The sequence below is a fragment of the Danaus plexippus genome, chromosome 12 (assembly GCF_018135715.1).
Source record: "Danaus plexippus chromosome 12, MEX_DaPlex, whole genome shotgun sequence".
NCBI classification, from domain to species: Eukaryota; Metazoa; Arthropoda; class Insecta; order Lepidoptera; family Nymphalidae; genus Danaus; species Danaus plexippus.
Window position 1 is genome coordinate 5,819,270 of NC_083545.1, and position 19,571 is coordinate 5,838,840.

The window sequence follows — 19,571 nt, forward strand, 5'->3', positions numbered from 1 at the left end:
AAAAGCATGCTCATGGGCAATATTGATATATTACTCTATTTCACGTTAGATAACAACATGTTCAAAAATAACAATGAAAACCATGTGACAGTTGATGATAAAAAAGTTAAATGTAACATAAGCCTCTGTAAAATTTTCGATATTTTTGAGCACGTTGTTGTACTGATCTAAAACTTTTAAATAAAGACTAGAATTCCTAAGCCCCTGTATAAAACGTTACCTACAATTTAAAAAATATAGACAAAGTGGACAGAGCAAGATAACAACTTCATCAAATAAAGATATCTACAAATCAAAAACAAAATTATAACCTATTAAACTTACCGATACCATATATTTTTAAAGATCAGTCTAACATTCGTTTTAAATTTACATATTTAATCTAAATCCATTATTTGATTTAAGGCCTGAGCCTGTCCTTATACGTAATAAGGCCCTCTTGAATGCGTTTGCTTAAGTAACAATTCAATAAACGTAGCTTAGTGATAAAGAAAAAAATAATATAAAAGTGCGTAAAAAATTCAAAAAAATGGTATTGTTTTGTTCAAAAAACAACCTACAAGTCTGCTGCTTGTTGCTTGTGCTTAAAAGAGACGAAAATCTGTAGTTATAATCTGATAACCAGAATTAATATAGAATAGGGTTTGAGAATCTGACGAATAAAATTTATTTATACATATCGGTTATAATATTACATAGATTTTTGACTTGTTTATAATTATTAAATTCTATGTATTACTGCTATTGATGTATAAACTATGACAGTATAATAACTCGTAACTATTTCCAACAGTAAAATAAAGATTTAATTACTTTAATTATTGTTACGTAAAATTCCTTTGGTGTTTCAACATATTGATATGAGGTTACGTTGCTTGTTAATTAGGAGATTTAAAGATTTTCACATAGGTATGTATGTAGTTAAATGCTAGTATCTTATAATATAGTATATTGAAATATCGTCAAAGAAAACCTATTGTAATCCATTAAACCTGTATAACTATATAGAAATAGTTTAAAAATCATGAAAACGATCAACAATTGCAAAACCAAATAGTCACGGGCTTAGCATTCCAGAAGCCGATATTCATACGACAATACACAACGATCAATAAATTACTAATACAAATAACATCTACAATATCTACACTTGCTAATTCGAAAGTCTTAATTAATTGGTGTAAAGATCCATCTTAACCTATGAGTAATTAAAATTGCTGATTAAATTCTGTATCGTAATAAAATGCTGTAACAGCAGGGACTCTCATATCACACATTACCAAGTAATATTATAATTAAGCGCTTTATGACATATATCATTGAAACTAATATATTTCGGATTACTACGATTATTTTGTTATTTCAAAATACTACATACCCTCGGGGGTATGTAGTATTTTGAAATAATTTCCGTTTCGGTTACTTTTCAGCGACCGTGATCACGGTTGCTGCAATGTAAAATACTAAAATACGCTTAGCAATCCGAAAAATACCTATTAGTTTCATTTAAATGAGTACTCGCGAAAATCTTAGATCACAACATAGGTCAATTCGATGCTTCTGTAATGATTATATATGTTTCGGAAGAATATCACGTGCAAAAATGTTTTTTTTTTTTTGTGTGAGAAAAGCGAAAAATATTCGTAGAAGTCCCAAGAGATATGATAGATGTGTAATATTATTGTTCTCGTTGAACCTAAAAGAAATTTGTCAGTAGAATCCGAAATTCGCGTGAATTTTACACAATACCTGAGTTTTTATTTCCAAAATAAAAACTCTGTATTTTTTAGACTTGTAAAAGCAAAAAAAAAAACAATCTTATCTTTCTTTTTTATGTTTTTTCTTATTCGGAATAGACTAGTATTAGGAATGGTATTTAATTAAACTTAAGAAAGTTTGTGGTTCAAAAACGATATAACTTCAAATAAAACGGTTTAAATGGATTTTATAATAGGCTATAGCATTTAAATAAATTTATCACTAATCACAGATATTGAAAATTTGAATTAAGATGTAAAAGGAACAAACCATAGGAGAACGCTCAAGACTCGGTTTTTAAGTTTGACGAAAAAAAAACATTAAAAAACTATGAATCTGGGATGTTTTATGCTCATTTCAAAACACGTAATATCCTGTTTCTAAAGCTAATGTTTAAATATGTAATAAATTTGGCAATATTAAACAATACACCCGAGCTTCACAGATATTAAATGTTTTTTCATTATCAATATAAAGATGTGGCATTACGAGAATAACGGAGTTAACGGAAGTATTTCAGAGCGGAGACCAATAAAAACTTCTCAATGAAGAGGTCGGAGTCCAATGCTGCAATATGTGCTGCGCGGCCTACGAGAGCGCTGGCGGTGTGCGGCAATGCGTGCTGGACATCATAACGAACGACGGACACTGAGGAAGCACGTGCAGCGAGAGGAGATACCATATTGTGGACCTGAAAAAGTAATTTTGAACTTGAAAGTTTCTGGTATAAATAGCAAACACTTCACATTATAACACTCAGAATTCTGGTTTGAATATAATCCTTGGTGACAAAGTGTTAATATCTCTTTGCCTACTTTTTGAAATTTATATTTAACATATATAATTTTTACTATACACGTAACATGTTGGATAATAAATGTATGTGACAATCGATATATTTGAACACCGCTTTTTCTGATATATGGCCATAAAATTATAAATTCTGATATACCATTTCTCTATAAGCCTGTCCCAATAAAGATGTGTCCTTGGCAGCAGCTTTGCACAGCTCCAGTCTCGCTGAGTGTAAGGGCACATATCTATCTTGCCCTGAACCACAAAGTAAGATATGTTTGAATTGGTGCAATTGACTTCGTTCGCTTAGACGATACAGAAACGATTTTCGGGGATCGGAGGCGTCACGAAGTGATAACTGGAGTAAGGATCCAGACTTTTTCCATTTCTGCATAAACCACATTCCTGGAAAGTTGAATATATTTAAAGTTATCATTAAGCTGTCTGAAAATAATACCTTTTTTGCAAAATATTAAACAGTAGATTACAAATCCATATAGATTATTTTTTAATTTACCTGCATTCACAAGTCCACTAGAGTTGTATAGAGTTCCTAAATGCGGCCCGCTTAGCGACAAAAAGGTATGCAGCTTGCCCAAAAATGGTTTCATTTGTGGTCTTGCAAGGGCAGACCTAATGATGATTGTACCTAAAGAATGACCAACAAAACTGATTCTCGCCGGCTCGTTTGAGCTTTGTATGTGTGTCATGATCTCCTGAATCAGTCTGAAAATTTAAATATGTTCTTATTATTTTTGAAGCGCTTTTAAATATAAGGTTCATAAAATATTACAATTACCTGTCCGTCATTGTGTCAAAGTCAGAAAATGTATCACCTTGATTCCTCTCAGACATAAGAAAGTCTAACCGCGCGCCTGGTAATCCTAACTCCAAATATGTTTTAACCAACCGTAGGTCGGCTGCATTGCCATCTAGGCCGTGTACACATATGATGAGATGTAATCCTGAAAAGAGCAAGCATTGTTATAGTGACATTTTATATGAAGTTCTGTGGTAATAAGAAAACAATACCTTCAGGATTAAACATTCTGTATTCGTCGCTTATATGGAAATATGGCAAGGAATTTTCGACAGGTGGAAAATCCGAATATATCGCTCCTGGGTATTTAACGCTTTGTCTAAACTCTTCCCTACATTTCACAAACAGCCTCTCAGATTCAGCCAATCCAAAAATACTGATAAGGTTGCTTTGGCGTTGTTCTGGAAGCAAAATGTTTAAAGATTTTTTTATTTATTTAAACCAGTCAATGACTTGATTTTTTATGCTGTATTAGTACGCTTGTTTGCGACCTACCTTTATTAAGTTCGTTTCTGCTTGCTAATTCACCTGTGCTCTGGCTTTTGTTTAGTGTACTAGATGAGGGTGTAGCATTGTAAGTCATTGATTGGTTTGGCCTTAACTTTCGTCTTTCCAATATTCCTAATTGGAGACCAATAACAGTGTTAGTCTTTTAAGCAGAAGCATGAGTAATTATTAAGAGTATGAATATATATTTTTTGTATACCTTCACACACATGATATAGAGGATTGTCTAGCTGCAACGTAGTAGGCTGAGAAGCTTTTCGTTGACCTTTCGAAGGTGTTGAAGATTTACTACTTTGACGGCTTAACATTGGAGACTTAGATGGTGGGTCCTAAAGTATATCAAATAAAATGATGATTAATATTATTCTGTTTAATAATACGTGTTAAAACGAAAACGAATAGAAATTAGTTCACCTTAAATTGTTCTGGTGGTGGTGGAGCATCTCTAAATTGTTGCGGTGGTGGTAAATGTTCGTAAACGTTCGTTCCAAAGTGACTCAAATCCACTTCAGATTTTGCTTTACCCTGGTATTTTTTTGTAGCACTCACAGCACCACTTGGTGTAAATGGTTTACATGATCTGTCGACAGTTAAACTTAAAATTTCTGCAGCTATTAACTTTTCTGTGTATTGTATTCTATCTTTTAATTTAGTTTTATCTAGCGTGCTGGACTTTTTATCTGTCTGTTTGTCCGGAACCCCTGCTTGTGTAGTGGGGGGTTGTGTTTTTGAAGCTATTTCCTTTCTTATATATGGATGTAAGTTATCACTAACTGTTTGTGATTTTTTTACTGTAGCCTCACTAGAATTTCTACTTACAGTGCTATAAGTCTTTCCTTGAATTGCACTGAATGAATTATGTCTTTGGTTAATTTTATTAACTTTAGTTTCAGGATACTGTTGAAAGCAATTGGCTGTGCATGTATCGGAATTACATCCCGCATCAATTCCGTTGGTATGCATCATTTTATTATATTCACACTGGCTGTCTGTGCATATAGAATCACTACATATTGTACATTCTTCACATACTTCTTTATCACAACACTCTATTTTTTCAGTTGAACTACTTTGAGCTGCTTTTATCGCCAATTTAAGTAGGCGTTCCCGTAGTTGTTCTCCATTTAAAACTGTTCTTTTAAAGTCGCAAATTTTATCTCCATCTTTTTTCCGAGTTTCAGTAGCTTCATCCTCTTTCTTGCTACTAGTCTTCGTCATTGTTGTGGGTTTAGTGGGTGGAAAATTTTGACTTAATTGACAACTCCCATTATCCGGCGAAGAAGGGCCTGAACTACGTCCACTAGAAACCCAACCACTTTGTTCGCTTAGACTCGATGTTGAGCTACTGTGTTTTTCATCTTTGTTGAGAAAATTATCTGGTGGTAATATTTTAAAATCTTTATCAGTTATATCTAGAGGCGGCGACTCAAACGCTGGCGGTGGAGCTAAATTTGGCAAAGACTCTGATCCAAAGTTGTTGTGAAGATTGGCTTCCTCTATTATTGATACAGCACTTCGACAATGTCGTAGCTCAGTGCCGTGGTCTAAACTATAAGGTACACTGGATGAAGATTCTAAGCGCCGCAGTTCAAAAGGTATGCTTTCATCACTAGATGACGACGCTGCCTCTGACATTAGTTGAGTCATTTTCTCGGATGCTTTATGTTTTCCTCGTTTTTCTGGTTTACCGCTTGATCTACCACTTTTGGGTGTTGTTCCACCCGATTTTGGTGTAGCTAAACCAGATCTCGGAGTTACTACTCCTGATTTAGGCGTAGCCTTACCTGATTTAGGTGTCTCTTTTTCAGATTTTGGAGTACTTCTATCTGATTTTGGCGTCTGTCGATCGGATTTGCTGTCTCTAGATTTGACAGAATGATGGCTACTCAGAGAATCGCGACTTGAATTGATCTTTGTAATTTCAGTTCCATTAAGGTTTAATTTAGAATCTTTAGAACGACTCTTTTTATGTCTTACAGATGGTAACGTCGAATGAGGAGTTGATGGTGGAGTTTTTGAATATGTTGATTTTGATGTTCCATCGCTACTCCGGTCTAAAGTCATTACAAAGCCGCTATCATCACTACTTTTACTCGATTTCTTTTGATAATTTTGAATAAGACTCCCTGTGTTAAAGTCATAGCTCCAGTCCCCTTTTTGAAGGTAATAATTTAATTCGTGTCTTAATTGATTTCGTGCGGCCTCAATGTCCATGTGTTGTTTTTCTACATTTGGGTTGAAAACATGAGTTGAATTCGATCTATGAACATGTTTGCTAGAAGCTAAATTGCTCTGTTCAGTCACTTGTGTCTTACCACTAACAGGTGGATAAGAATTACGAGGAGGCAACATAGGACGGGGTAAATTTACACTGTAGCCTCTTTGAAACTCTAAAGGATTACGAATAGTATTATTCACTGTCATATTACCCTGATTACCGAAAGTGTAACCATAAATTTGATTACTACCTCCTTTCATTGTCCCATCGTACTTATGGCCTACAGAGTGAAATACTTCATTATTTAAACCATGAAAATTAACAGAATTACCTGGATTTTTATATTTTTCTCTAAATTCGTTTATATTACGTCTATATTCATCACCTTTCGATCCACATCTTGTCGTTGTGCTAGTAGGATAAGATGTAGTTGTAATACTTCTAGGGAGAGTAGTTGGTTTTACTTGTTGTTGTGGCGGTGCGTATGATTTGTGATAATTCACGGAGTTGTTTGAGCTATTTTTCACATTTTTCGATAATGTTTGGACACTTAGAGGCGCCATTTGTGATACTCTTAACTGATCTAAAGATTTACTATGTCTTGCCGGTAATGTACTAACGCCACTTGTAATATCATGCTTTTGGTTGAAAACTTCATCACGATCAGTTTTCTCTTTACCTAAATGTGAAACATTTGTTGTACTCTTGGCGGAGTTTATGTCTAACAGCGTTGAGGCTGAGTATCTGGACATTTGTTGTCCTTGCTGGATAGGACATGAAGCAAATACATTATTAGGGGGAAGTTGGATTTCGCTAATTTGATTGTTTTGTACAATGTATCTATTTCTTCCCGTAAGTTCTAATTGCTTATTATGGGGTTTAGTCATCTCTACGACGTGTTGTTTTACAAGTGTTCGCTTTGGAGATCCTCTGGCTGATTTTTGAGGCGCTAATGTTAAAGTGGCTTGTACCACACCTGTGGGTGCTTTTTGGTTATCAAAATGTGGTTCGAGAACATCTATTATATTTTTTGGCAATGATAAAGTTACGCGAGAAGCTTCTGATGACGGTCTCCTAGAGTCCATTATAGAACTAACACTGCAAGCACAGTCTTCTCCGGCAGGGTCCGAACATAGGAACGGATCTGAAACGTATCAGAATTAGCAAAAGACATAATGAAAAAAGAATAATTATGTGAAAAATATTTACCACTTCCAGCTTTATTGGCGTTAGAATTTAAAAACGATCGCCGTCTTGCAAACTCGGCTGTGTCCTGGTATCTATAAAAGAAAAATCTAAGGTATTTGTTTTCATTTATGTGCTATAAACGAATTCAAGTAAATTTTCATGTTTTTAGTTTGAAAAATAAGAGTTCAGTTAAAAAACTTAAATTATTCAGTTACCTATCCTCAAATATAATAGGCATTATATGTGGATCGCCATCCAAAGCAATGCAATGTACTGGCAATGGTGGCAGAAGCGCCAGGTAACGCGAACGCCGGGCGGTCTCACCCACGCTCTGGTAGGACTGGTAGTTACTGTCGTAACAGCCAGCGAGGGAATGACGAGGATTGTCCAATACGAAGAAACACTCGGAGAAGCGTTTGATGCTATAGATTATAAAAAAAGTTAAGACTAAATAGTTAAATAATTTCAACATTTAGAGGGCGGGTGGGATGTTTTGAATGTTTACAAGTGATTCTCAAAGCTTCAACATACTTTGCGTCTGTTTTTTGAAAATATTTTCTTTTCTATTGGCTTAATAGTTTGTATAAATTGTCATAACGGACCGTAGTGCATGATGTCTGGCTGCAAGCGCGTGATGAACGTGTGGCCTATCAGAGGTGTGGTGAAGAAAAGCACGCCATCGTAGTGTTACTTCTGCGCAGAGCCGAGCAATGTCATGGGCAGCTCCCATTGCCCACTCTTCTTCTTCCCCAGCTTCAGACTTCTTAAAATAAAAATAGGTTATTATTGTAAGTTTTTTTGTTCTTGGTCATATTTTATATGAATTACGTGTATCCATAGCTCAAACATTAGCTATATCAAAAAGTCATTGTGACGCAAGACTCTCTAAGTCTATCTTGATTTTAGATTCTTGCATGATGGGGAAAGAATAAAATTAACTAATTTGAATTTTATTTAAAATTTATTTTATTTATTTCAATCAAAAATAACTCAATAAAATATAGTCTCTAAAGTTAGTTCTATCTCTTTTTGTCTAAATAATATAAATGAAAAAAGTAATTGAATGATTACATTAATAACGCTACTTCAACTGCAGTCATGTTAATCAATAAAATATATTAGAAATTATAAGAGATATAAAAAAAAACTAATTACCCAATCCACATCACTTACTTTGCCCAAATCACTCAAGTCTTTTATCCGCTGTGCTACTTCACCGACCACAGAGTTGGAAGCAGACTCTTCAGGAGTCAACAACACTCCAGTTGAACCGCACACAGTTAATGCACTCTGAAGCCCTTCCAATGAACCCAATAATATACCGCAAACTTCAGCATGAACTTGTCTGTGAAAACAAATTTATAAGTGCACAAACGCTACGTTCATTCACATTTTAAGAATCAAGATTCTTAATGGCCAAGAAGATAAATTTTTGTATTTTGTTGTATTTGGCAGATCAGATGACACTATATAGTATGTTATGATTTAATAATATTAGAATATATACATACTCATAATTAACATGAAGAAGTTTATGTTAAATCCAGGTACTCTACTACAAGATTATTTAAAACAATACCTGGCGTGAGCTATTTTGCTTGAATTTCCTCCAGCGCATTTTCCACTCGATCCAAATAGAATGTTCTCCAAGCTGCCAGTAGCATTGAAGCTTGAACCTGCACTCTTCATCAGTTTACCCCACTGTTTGCTAGAGCGGGGCGTGCTGGAAGTAGGACAATAGCTTGTTCTATAGCAGCTTGAAATGGAATTTTGACCTCCATGCATATCTAGACCTAAATCCTAAAGTACTTATTTATGGTAAAGTAAAAGGCACTACTTTTCCAACTGTTAAGTACTTCATAAGATAATCGTCATGCTTAAATTGAGTAGTCAAGAAATAAAAAATACGTTAGTACGTAGTCGTAATAATAAGGTTTTACATGAAATAACCAATAATTTTATCAGATTCATTGATGACACTATTATTTATTGATTAATGTCATTACTTCAATGATTTTAAAATTAAAGATAATGTATCTAAGAAATGTTGGAGAAAATATCTTACGTCATTATCAATCTACAACTACCCTAGCAGTCGATGTTTACTTGATGATACTATTTATAACAAAAAGATGCGCTTAAAATGTAACAAATCAATTTAGTCATTCATCGATTGAAAAATTTAACAATGACGAAAAGCATTACCTTTTCGTAGACGAGTTGTAGGAAGATAAAAAACTAAATTTAATATATAATATTATTACTTTATATCTATATTATGATCTAGCTAAGCTACAACTAATACTTACCAGCTTTGGACATAATGCATGATGCTCTTCCTAAATAAAGACATGTAACAAACGAATTTTGTTTTATCTGGGTGTGTTGAAATATATGTCAAAAGAACTTGAAGGTAAGGTTGTTATTGTATATCCACTTAGCATTGTCCCTGGAACTTGAGCTTCTTGTTTGTCATATATCTTTTTGTTCACACATGTGTGGTTTTTTTTCGTTTTATGCATATGATAATAAAGATTATTATATACATTATTGTCAGATTATTAACTTTAAATTTTACTAACATGAAGTCTTTTCAAAATTTTGTATATACTTAATGTTTTCAGCCTCCCATTCAAACCGTTTCCTAGTCTGTTCAAAATCTGTTGTAACTTACTTGATATACGGCTGATGTAAGGCAACCAAGCTAGCGTGGATGGTGACAGATACTGCAGAGAGATGGAAGTAGTCAAACAGCACAGGCAGATGGTAGTGCAAGCCCTGGGAAGGCTGAAAGTGCAGCTTCAGCACGCGGCAGGAGACAGGAGTCAAAGTACTAGACTGGGCACCCTCACTGCACCAGAGTTCAACACCAAGACTCCATTCCGCCCTTTCCAAGGACTCTTTAAGGTTGCGGCTATCAACTGGTAGATGATATAAACTAATTAATATAGAAAGACAAAAATAAATAATCATGGTAGAATTAGTTAAATGTAATGCCCAAAATTTATGATGGGACTGAAAAACCAAACAATTAAATGAATGGCAATCCACGTATAACGGGTTCTTTGTTTTTAGAAATTAGGACATTTACTTTATATTGGGTCAGCCTGTTTGGCGGGACGCCAGTGTTGCTATAACTTGTCCTGGTTTATCTCTTTCAAAAGTGCTTCCTAGCCACAAACTTGCTTTTGTAATGGTAGATATTAAGATACTAGGGTGTAAACGACTGAACATGTTAAAGTACACCGAACTCGTGGTTAATAGCACAGTGACAATTTCTGACGTATAGTATCCACTGAACCAAATACTTGGTGTTTGAGTTCAATGTCTGTTTAGTTTATTACCAGATTGCGTATATAACTTATAATATGCGACAAATATAAGCCTGAAGGCATGACAATATATTGAAGGTTAAATATTTGAAAGGAATCAATTCGGACGATCGATTGAAATTAAATAGTAGCCACCAAATAAGAACTCTTAATTTATTTCAAAATAGCCGGGCTTATTCAATACAACGAATAATCTCACCTAAAAGATGGGCTCTAAAGTGTACTATGTCCCTTAAAGTGATCTCCTCGTTTCTATACATAATCTGGAAAGCCCTGGAGGCAGCGAGGCCTCCGATAAGCGACGCGTTGGCGGCCGGCCTACCAGTCCTCGCCGCGCCATTTCCACTGGATACCGTCGCCTCAATGTGCACTGGAACTTTTGGTGACACGCGAAGCCCCACACGGACTTGATAAAGCCTGCAGACAATTGTTTTAAATTTTATTATAACTACGATTTCAACCAAATGCTTAGTTTGTTGTAGAGCGTTTGCTTTATTTTAAGGATTAAAAGGACATTAGACTTTATATACGTCCCTCATTTGATAAGGTACAATTATTCGTCATCAATTAACATACAGAGTAACAAGAAAAAAACTAGTAAATTTTAGTATCACGCAAAAATCAATAAGCATTAAAAACTGTAGTTAATTGGAAATGACAAACAGACCTTTCAATTTATTTATACATACACACAAGTAACTAATGATTCCGGGGTCGTTTCTAGGTAATTATAAAATTTTAACCATATAAAAGTAATATAGTTAATAAATATGTTTGCTATATTTCGTTATGTTTCAGAAAACTATGCTGAACTCTCCCAAAATTAGAAAAATATACATAAAAATCCATAACCACGCAATCATTTCAGTGTTTGTAGTTCGAAAAAAATATAATGATTCGTCTTCATGTCTAATTGATTATATTATCATATCTTTTGGATATTAAACAAAGACCCACACTAATATTTCTTTCGTCCATATACATATAAATTTTCTATGTTCCCTTGCGTTTCCTTCTATGTACCTAATCACTATATCGTAAAATTAACCAATCTGAAGTTCAACCTAGAAATGTAAAATAGGATAAAATTCTTTCATCAAAACTTTTATAAAGTTCTTACGAGCACTGGCAGCAATAACTTTATTTTTTTTTTGTTAAATATAAATAACTCATTAAAGGCTCTACAATAGAGCATAAAGTTCACTGCTTCCTGTCCAATTTCACAAACATAAATGTGTTATGGTATTAAAGGACTCTTTTAAAATACATATATATTTTCAATTAATTGAATCATCGTAAATTCTGATCTGTTTTATATTTTCGATAAAATAATTTAATTGTGAAACTGCTTTATGATAAATATTATGAAAGTCAACATTTCATACCCATACATGGATAAAATATTCATGTATCTGTGTAGATAAGTCTTTGCTTGTTTATGCACTAGTAGTTTTTGTGTACAATAATCTTCGTAGACGTCAGAATTAAGCTCAGAGGAAAATGTATTAGTGTGATAAAACAATAGATATGGTGAACAACGAGCATAAATTTTTTGATAAATTATCACTTACGTCTTGTACTGTTGTCTGTAAAGTTTTTTTTTTTAAATAGCAGCAAACATACTCACAAAGTTTCTCATTTATTTATAATTTAGTAGTATTTATATAAATACAATACATACATAAGTTTTTTCTTCGACAAGCCAATACAATCAGACAAAAAATATCTTTCTATTGTTAATATGTCACAGCCGTCTATAAAATTGAATATAACATTTATTAACCGTTATTTTCTAATTTTAAAGACGTCTTGAGTCAGTGATACAGATCTTCAATGTTCATTCAGCAAAGGATTGAGAACTGCTCCAACGTAGGATTTAACTTTTACCTTATAAGAAGCATAGTTAAACGTATGCCAACCTTGTTTTGGCTCTGGTCCTAAGTTCCGTATTACACACAAACACATATATTTGATCACATTTATTTTATTAATAATGTTAGTAGAAAATATTCAGAAAAATTACTGTGAAAACGAAAAATGTTATAAATGCCTAAGTTCATTATAAAAAGATGATCGAAGACCTATGTGTAACAAAATATTCTTAGCAGGAGAGTTGAAACTACAAAACGTTGTGTCAGTAAAAAGTTTCGTTACAATAAGAAAAAATAGAAATAATTTAATGAGGACGAAAAAATACGGTTGAAGTTTTATATTTTTAAATGAAGTATTTATTTTTAACTTTCAAAGAAATGGGGTTTGTTTGAAAGAATATAAATAGTTTGTGCTGTTCCTGTTAACGAAGCATAGTTTATTTTAAAACCTACCTCTTTCACTATTTGCATTTTCACATATTTGTTATTATTATAAAAATTAAATTTATTACAGATTGAATATGAATTATGAGAATAATTGTGTGGAATCCTAAGAGAATTCGCATAATTTCAATGTTAGTAGCTTAGTTTGGTATTATCATTTAAAATTGCGATTGATTTAATATTTTTTTTACTTTTTATGCAACTTCGAAAATTCTTTTCAAGTTGTTAACATTATAAAAATATATGAACTTAGAATTATTTTCATCCTCTCTATCTACCGAACGGATTGTTACAAATATTTACATTATATTTACATTATATTCTATCTTATTTAATAACAACTTTCGTGAAAACTTACGAGACGGCTATACTCATTAATTCTTCAAAAAACATTTTCAAGCTTTATATTATTAAGATAAAACGTCGGACGAACTAAGTCTTTTAAACAGCAATATATTAAAAAGTTAGGTATTTATAAATATTTCCTTAAATTTCACAAAGCAGGTAACGCTTTTCCATTTTATTACATGATGTTATTTTTCTGTTCTATATTTAGAATTGTATATCTCAATATCGAATTTTGAAATTTTAATTCACATACTGAATGTTCACGTAAATAAAAATGTTATATGTATCATATTTATTTAAAAATATACCATGTCTTTTTAATATATTTCGCGCAACTCTAACTAAGTAACTTCCCAGCATCTGTGATGATAGCAAACGAGCAGACGAGCAGACGAGATGAGGACGACAGAAACGAAAAAACATATTTTCTTTTTAAGTGTCTTATATGTACGTATATAATTATAACGTGTAAAATTTATCTATATTTAAAATATTTATTGTATAGAAAACGAATTTTTTTTTATATATATATCATAAGTGACATTTGCTTCTGTAAATAATTTTTAAAGAATAATACAATCTTCAGCAGGAACCGTACTATTTGGCACTGATGCAATTACAGGTGAATGACTTCCGGAAATACGGGTTGCTGGCGGAAATAGAAATATCCGTAAAAATATCTTTACTTAAGAATATTTTATGTATAGAGTAAAAAAATACATGTTTTTTTGATTGCGGAGAGGGCAACAAAGTTTTATTGTTTTTTATTTACTACTTAATTGGGATATCATAATTATAGCAGTAACATTTTTAATAAATGCTTTATTCTTAAAGTATAGCTTTTTATAATTTATATTACGTAGATATTTTATAGAAGTCTGGCTTTATTCGGCTACTTCCACTACTTTTAATATTTTTCTTTAAGCTAAATATGTAATAATTATAAGATGACTATCAACGAAAAATAACAGGTATGTTAATTGAAATAAACGCTATTTGAAGCTTGATGGGCACTTTGCCATTACAATACTTCTTTATAGAAAGATTAAACAGCGACTCTGATAACGTGAAATAAAATACCAACCATTAGAATTAGATATTTGTTACAGGAAAATAACATAATTTCATTAAATTCATGTTCAAATTATCTTCAAAAACTATTACAGCAATAGCCTGTAATAGCATTATTATGAAACGCTGTCAAATAGTTATTTAAAAAAGCTTGTAAATCTTTTGGCTCGTATTAAATGCGGGTTTCGATACAACAATCCGTTGGCATCGCAACCTACTCGCATAGAGGTGACTGAGGGATTGGCGGCCTTTTATTATAACCGTGTATCGATATAAGAAGTGATTTTTTTATTCAGAATGTATGTAAATATATCTATATGTAATGTTATACATTTCTTAAAATATATTATGAATTCTATTATTTCCGAATTTGACAAAGCAAATGTTTCATAAATCTCTGATAAGGAAACTTAACATTAAAATACTCTTAACACAAATTTTCATTGTTACACTATAAACGGAGAGTTAAAAGTTATTCGTTTATGAACCTCCACACGTTATAGTATTAAGGCAGAGCAAAAGTATAAGCTTCGCATGCATTGTTCCGATGCAAACTCGTTCTTAGCATACAGATAATAAATCTATATATTTGCTACATATTGTAAACCTGTTAATCTGATCTTTACATTTTAGAACTGACGATAATAGCTTGCGGAAAGTATTTCACCTTTCAACTTTTACGGTTACAACTATACTTAAACTAATGTGTTAAAACGTCAGAGTTTATAAGATAGTTCACTAGGTATAAACAGATCTGTTTTAGCACTTTTTTTCTTAAATCATCGATTAATTTTATTAGCTGACGGATCAAGGAATGACATTTCTGACTTTTATGTACTAGGTATGCTGATTGATTTAAAGAAAATAGACGAGAAGTTATAGTCTGTAAACCATGAACATTTATGATAATTATGAATGAATGAAAGAATGAATGTTTAATAATTTCAATCGATAATTCACTCGCATAATTCTGCTTAAGTCTTCCAATTACAATTCACTTGATTCAGAGCATATTTTTATTGCAATTTATTGTATATGACTAGAGAAAAGTTATTAACTGACTGTATGGGTTAGACGCTTCACAAATAGATTAATATTAGTTGGAAAGTTTCATATTATTTATTTAAGTTAGTATTGGCTATTTATATATTATATACCTGACGCATGTTTTGTTGAGGCTGCTGACATTATTATAAAATATTTTATTACTTAGTGCCAACTATAATACGTTTACCTTGAAAGTAGACGTTTTACTTTTAATTACAGTTTAAATATTAGCTTTTAACCTGTGCGTATTTAAAACATACATTGAATAGGTCTGTTAAATAATTGATGCAAACATTTATATATATCTAAAGCAGAATACCTTATATATTAAATGACCTTAATTTAAAGTTCAGCTATAATTCAAGTCAAAAATTAAGTTATCGTTAACGTATTAACCAAAATTTACATGGTAAATACTAGCACCATAAACACGAATTTGTTGGTGAAATTTTTATCCCAAATAACATTTGAAAGGAAATCTTTTTACGGAATAAATAATTTGATGTAAGAATTTCTTTTATACATGATATCAGTAATAGGGTTAATGGACATATGCATCAATAAATCGCGAACAGGGTAGATCCTTGTTTACTGCACTTAATGTCATTTGACCCCGAGGTCAGCAGTCAACGGCATCAGATTAGTTACCATGTTGCGTTAACTTCGCCTTAATAAAAATAGTGTACCCTAAATGTCTTCCTTTATCACATCCTAAACACTCTCAGAAACCATTAATTAAATTCAATTTATACTATATCCGACTTCGTATACACTCGTACATCACACGGATATTTTACTAAAAGCTTTTCCAATTTCGGAGGCACCCTGTTGACTAACAGATTGAGTAATTAGCGGAGTGATGTCAGCTTTATCACTATTTCATATCATTCATTTATCTCAGAACATTTTTTATATTAAATGTTAATATGAAAATTCATATAAAATGAATTATTTCATAAATTAAATGGCTGTGTTGCATATGAGTGTCGCATAAGTGAACTATAATATTATAATATTGCACTGCTTATATGCTATAGCTTATTTTTTTTTTTTTAATTCTTGTGGGAATTCGCTTCTGATATAAAACTATTTATATTTTTTAATATTTAAAACCAATCCAGCCAGTCAACGTATCAACTCACAGAACAAATAAACTTTCATTTTTTAATATTATTATTTGTCTGAAACGTTTTCGATTATGTCAGGGTCGTGGTAATCAATATTGGGCGGCTACCAATTAAGAACAGCGGATCCCAATCTGTCTAATTTGTTAAACAAGATACGGAAATGTTTCCAATGAGGGGACAAGTAAGGGAGACGTTTAATTGACGAATAAAATAATATGTTTTGAGCTCATGGAATATATAAAAAAAAAACCACCTTAATAACTGAATAGTTTGTAGTTTTTGTCATTGTAATTATTTATTTAAATAGCGGTGGGAGAGCTTAAAAATAGGTTATATTTGACCAGCCTTTAAAGTACTATATTAACTTCACTCTATTTAAAATCATAATTGCATCTTTAGATCTTTCATAATAAATGTTACAGAATACATTATAATCTTAAATTATGCCATGAAATATCAGTTTTTTATTTATATATTAATAGCAATATTAAAACGTCTTCTGGTGACGGTAATAAATTCAAATGAGTCCATATATGTACCTACTCCGATTTCGATCTGAAGGTAGAGTTTGTTTTATGGGTTAAAAGATATGGTGCGAGATTATTTTGCTTATTATATATCATTCTTGTTAGACGTCGTTATAGTATTTCTTCATTGAATGCATTCGACAGTTCTGTTTTTTGACATAAAATATTATTTTTTTCGTAACATAAAATATCAACTATTTTATAATAACTACTTTAGAATCCTAAATCTTTCTTCTTTCCAATGCGGATATGATATTAACATTCATAAATTATTGTTGTCTGTATATAAATAGGCTTACTAAAAATCCATTATTTTTCCATCACCTCATTCTCTTTATGTTCCTTAGAAACATAGTAATATTTTGCCCTGAGGGGTCTCAACTGACATCGGAAAACCCCACAGTACTGAATTATTCATATTTGCAAGTAAATCTACTCAAATCATGGGTGTTATCCAATTTTTCCTATTACTATAATCAAAAATATTTATTGTCATTTAATATATCGAAAATTATGTTTTATGTATCTTTATTTCAATATCAAAGATATTTAAATCATTTAGCTGTGTTTGTAAAGCGAAGTTATTAAATAATATTAATTAAACAGACTGAGTAGTGAAGTTAAAAGATTTCTATTAAAATAGAGATCCGAGAATAATTAAAAAACTTAAACTTTAAGTACAATTAATATTATAACTTGTTGTAAACGTCTTACATAGTTCCGATAAATATATGTGGGAGACATTTTATTGATTCTTGCTTATATATAAAATGTATTCTATATTCTACTACGGACTATAACATTTGCTAAATTCAAATAAAATATACTTCTGATCCCTTACTAATATAAATGTTGGTTTCCGTCTGAAATTGATTTAAGGTTTTCTCACTATCGGCTTTCTTGGCGACAAATTCAATTAACGAACAGATTATTTAATAATTTTCTATTTAACGAATCTTTAAGGAGTCAATCGACATGTCTGTTTTAAAGTAATTAACTCGATTGTAGCAAAATGTGAAATAATTCACATTCTTTCTTGCTTCTACGTCGCAATATGGTAATTTAGTTATAACTCTCTTTGACATTATTATGAATGTTATAGTAATTCCTTGTTATGTAACTAACTCAAACACCGTAATTATTATCAGCGGTTCAAGATGTATTCAATATATTCAGACGAAAATACCACGATTGAAACAAAAAATATGATAATTGAAGTGTATCAAACGTAATAACTGAATCCACTGAATAATTTAATGCTCAAGACGGTATATTTAAAGAATTTTGTAGAAGAATTTTATATGTCTTAGTTTTATTTAGATAGAACACATTAATTAATACATTATGATCTATGCTAACGGCTAGGTAAACGCAAAAGCACCCGGCTGGCTAAAAATAATAGCTTCGTCCTTATCTCTTATCAGCCACTCTATAACAGTCATGCGTTATTTACCCTCGCTGGAAGAGATCGACATTGTAGAACTTGTAAAGTTCCACAGAGAACTCGAAGGTGGCCTGCAGATCGCTCATGTTTGAAGTGTTGGGGCGCGGGCGCGGGCGGCGCGTGGCGCCATACCGGCCGCTAGCAGAGGCGCACTAACCGAAGCCCGAGCCTCGTGGGGCGCATTCCTCACTCACATCGGCCCCCCCGCACCAAGTCACGACCACACCCGAAAACACGTCGCCTCTCAACGTTAAAATAGCTCGCGACTCGTCCACACGGAGCGTGCGGCGTACAGTGCGGGAAAATGGAATTCATTTTTTAATGGCGGCCGCACATGCGCAGAGCTGAATTTCCACCACCGCGCCTGCAGTAGTGCGCGTCACTCGTTCACATACACAGGTGTACTAATGAGACGCTTTCAGGAATGTCGCGCCGAGGATTACCAAGCCGCCGCTGAAAGGTCAGGGAGCGGATGACGATGTTAACCTTTATATTCGCCGACCTCTATATTACTTATACATCCTGATTATATTATGACTTTGAATTCTGAATGACAATGACATTAGGGTGAAGAAAGGTTGAGGATAAATGTTCAGTAAATAGTTAGGAATATTTTGAAGTTTTGCTTCAGGTGTTACATTATAATATTATATAGTATATTAAAGAGACAAGTTATAAATAGAAGCGACAGATGTAGAGCATCGGAACAACACGAAAGATACGGGACGGGGGACGAGAAATTACAATCGCTCGAGGAAAAGGTCATAGGTCAACATTTAGTTGATCGATATTAGTCGGTTCAAGTAACGATGTGAGATTTACGAAATGTTGTTTTAGATCATTCATTATTAACATAAAACATACATCGATAGAATGTATAATAATTATATTATTTCTTTTTATTTCTACGTATTTCTTGCTATTTAAAAATCCCAAGCAAATGAAGACTGTAAAACAAATATCTGATTAAAACTAATTATAATGTATCAACTATGAATACTTCTCAAATCTTTATATTACAGTAAAGCCAATCATTGAATTTAACTTAACTGGAAAACCTAAAAAGCAGAGCAA

General features: G+C 32.4%; 1 protein-coding gene across 3 annotated transcripts; it reads right to left on the reverse strand.

Annotated features, from left to right (window-relative positions):
* Positions 1-2,146: 2,146 nt before the first annotated feature.
* Positions 2,147-18,771, reverse strand: LOC116772591 (uncharacterized). 3 transcript variants are annotated; one of them, XM_061522266.1, is made up of 17 exons: positions 18,507-18,771; positions 10,818-11,035; positions 9,961-10,207; positions 9,596-9,625; positions 8,866-9,009; positions 8,460-8,631; positions 7,889-8,049; positions 7,502-7,708; positions 7,308-7,378; positions 4,295-7,242; positions 4,080-4,209; positions 3,869-3,994; positions 3,586-3,774; positions 3,353-3,518; positions 3,071-3,279; positions 2,711-2,958; positions 2,147-2,449 (listed from the first exon to the last, which is right to left on the reverse strand). In XM_061522266.1, the coding sequence occupies exons 1-17, from the start codon at positions 18,581-18,583 to the stop codon at positions 2,261-2,263; spliced, it is 5,532 nt and encodes a 1,843-aa protein (XP_061378250.1). In that variant the 5' UTR covers positions 18,584-18,771; the 3' UTR covers positions 2,147-2,260. The 3 variants fall into 3 exon arrangements, with proteins under 3 accessions (XP_061378250.1, XP_061378251.1, XP_061378252.1); XM_061522267.1 differs by lacking the exon at positions 9,596-9,625 and having other exon boundaries at positions 18,507-18,770; XM_061522268.1 differs by lacking the exon at positions 3,869-3,994 and having other exon boundaries at positions 18,507-18,769.
* Between the last annotated feature and the right edge of the window lie 800 nt (positions 18,772-19,571).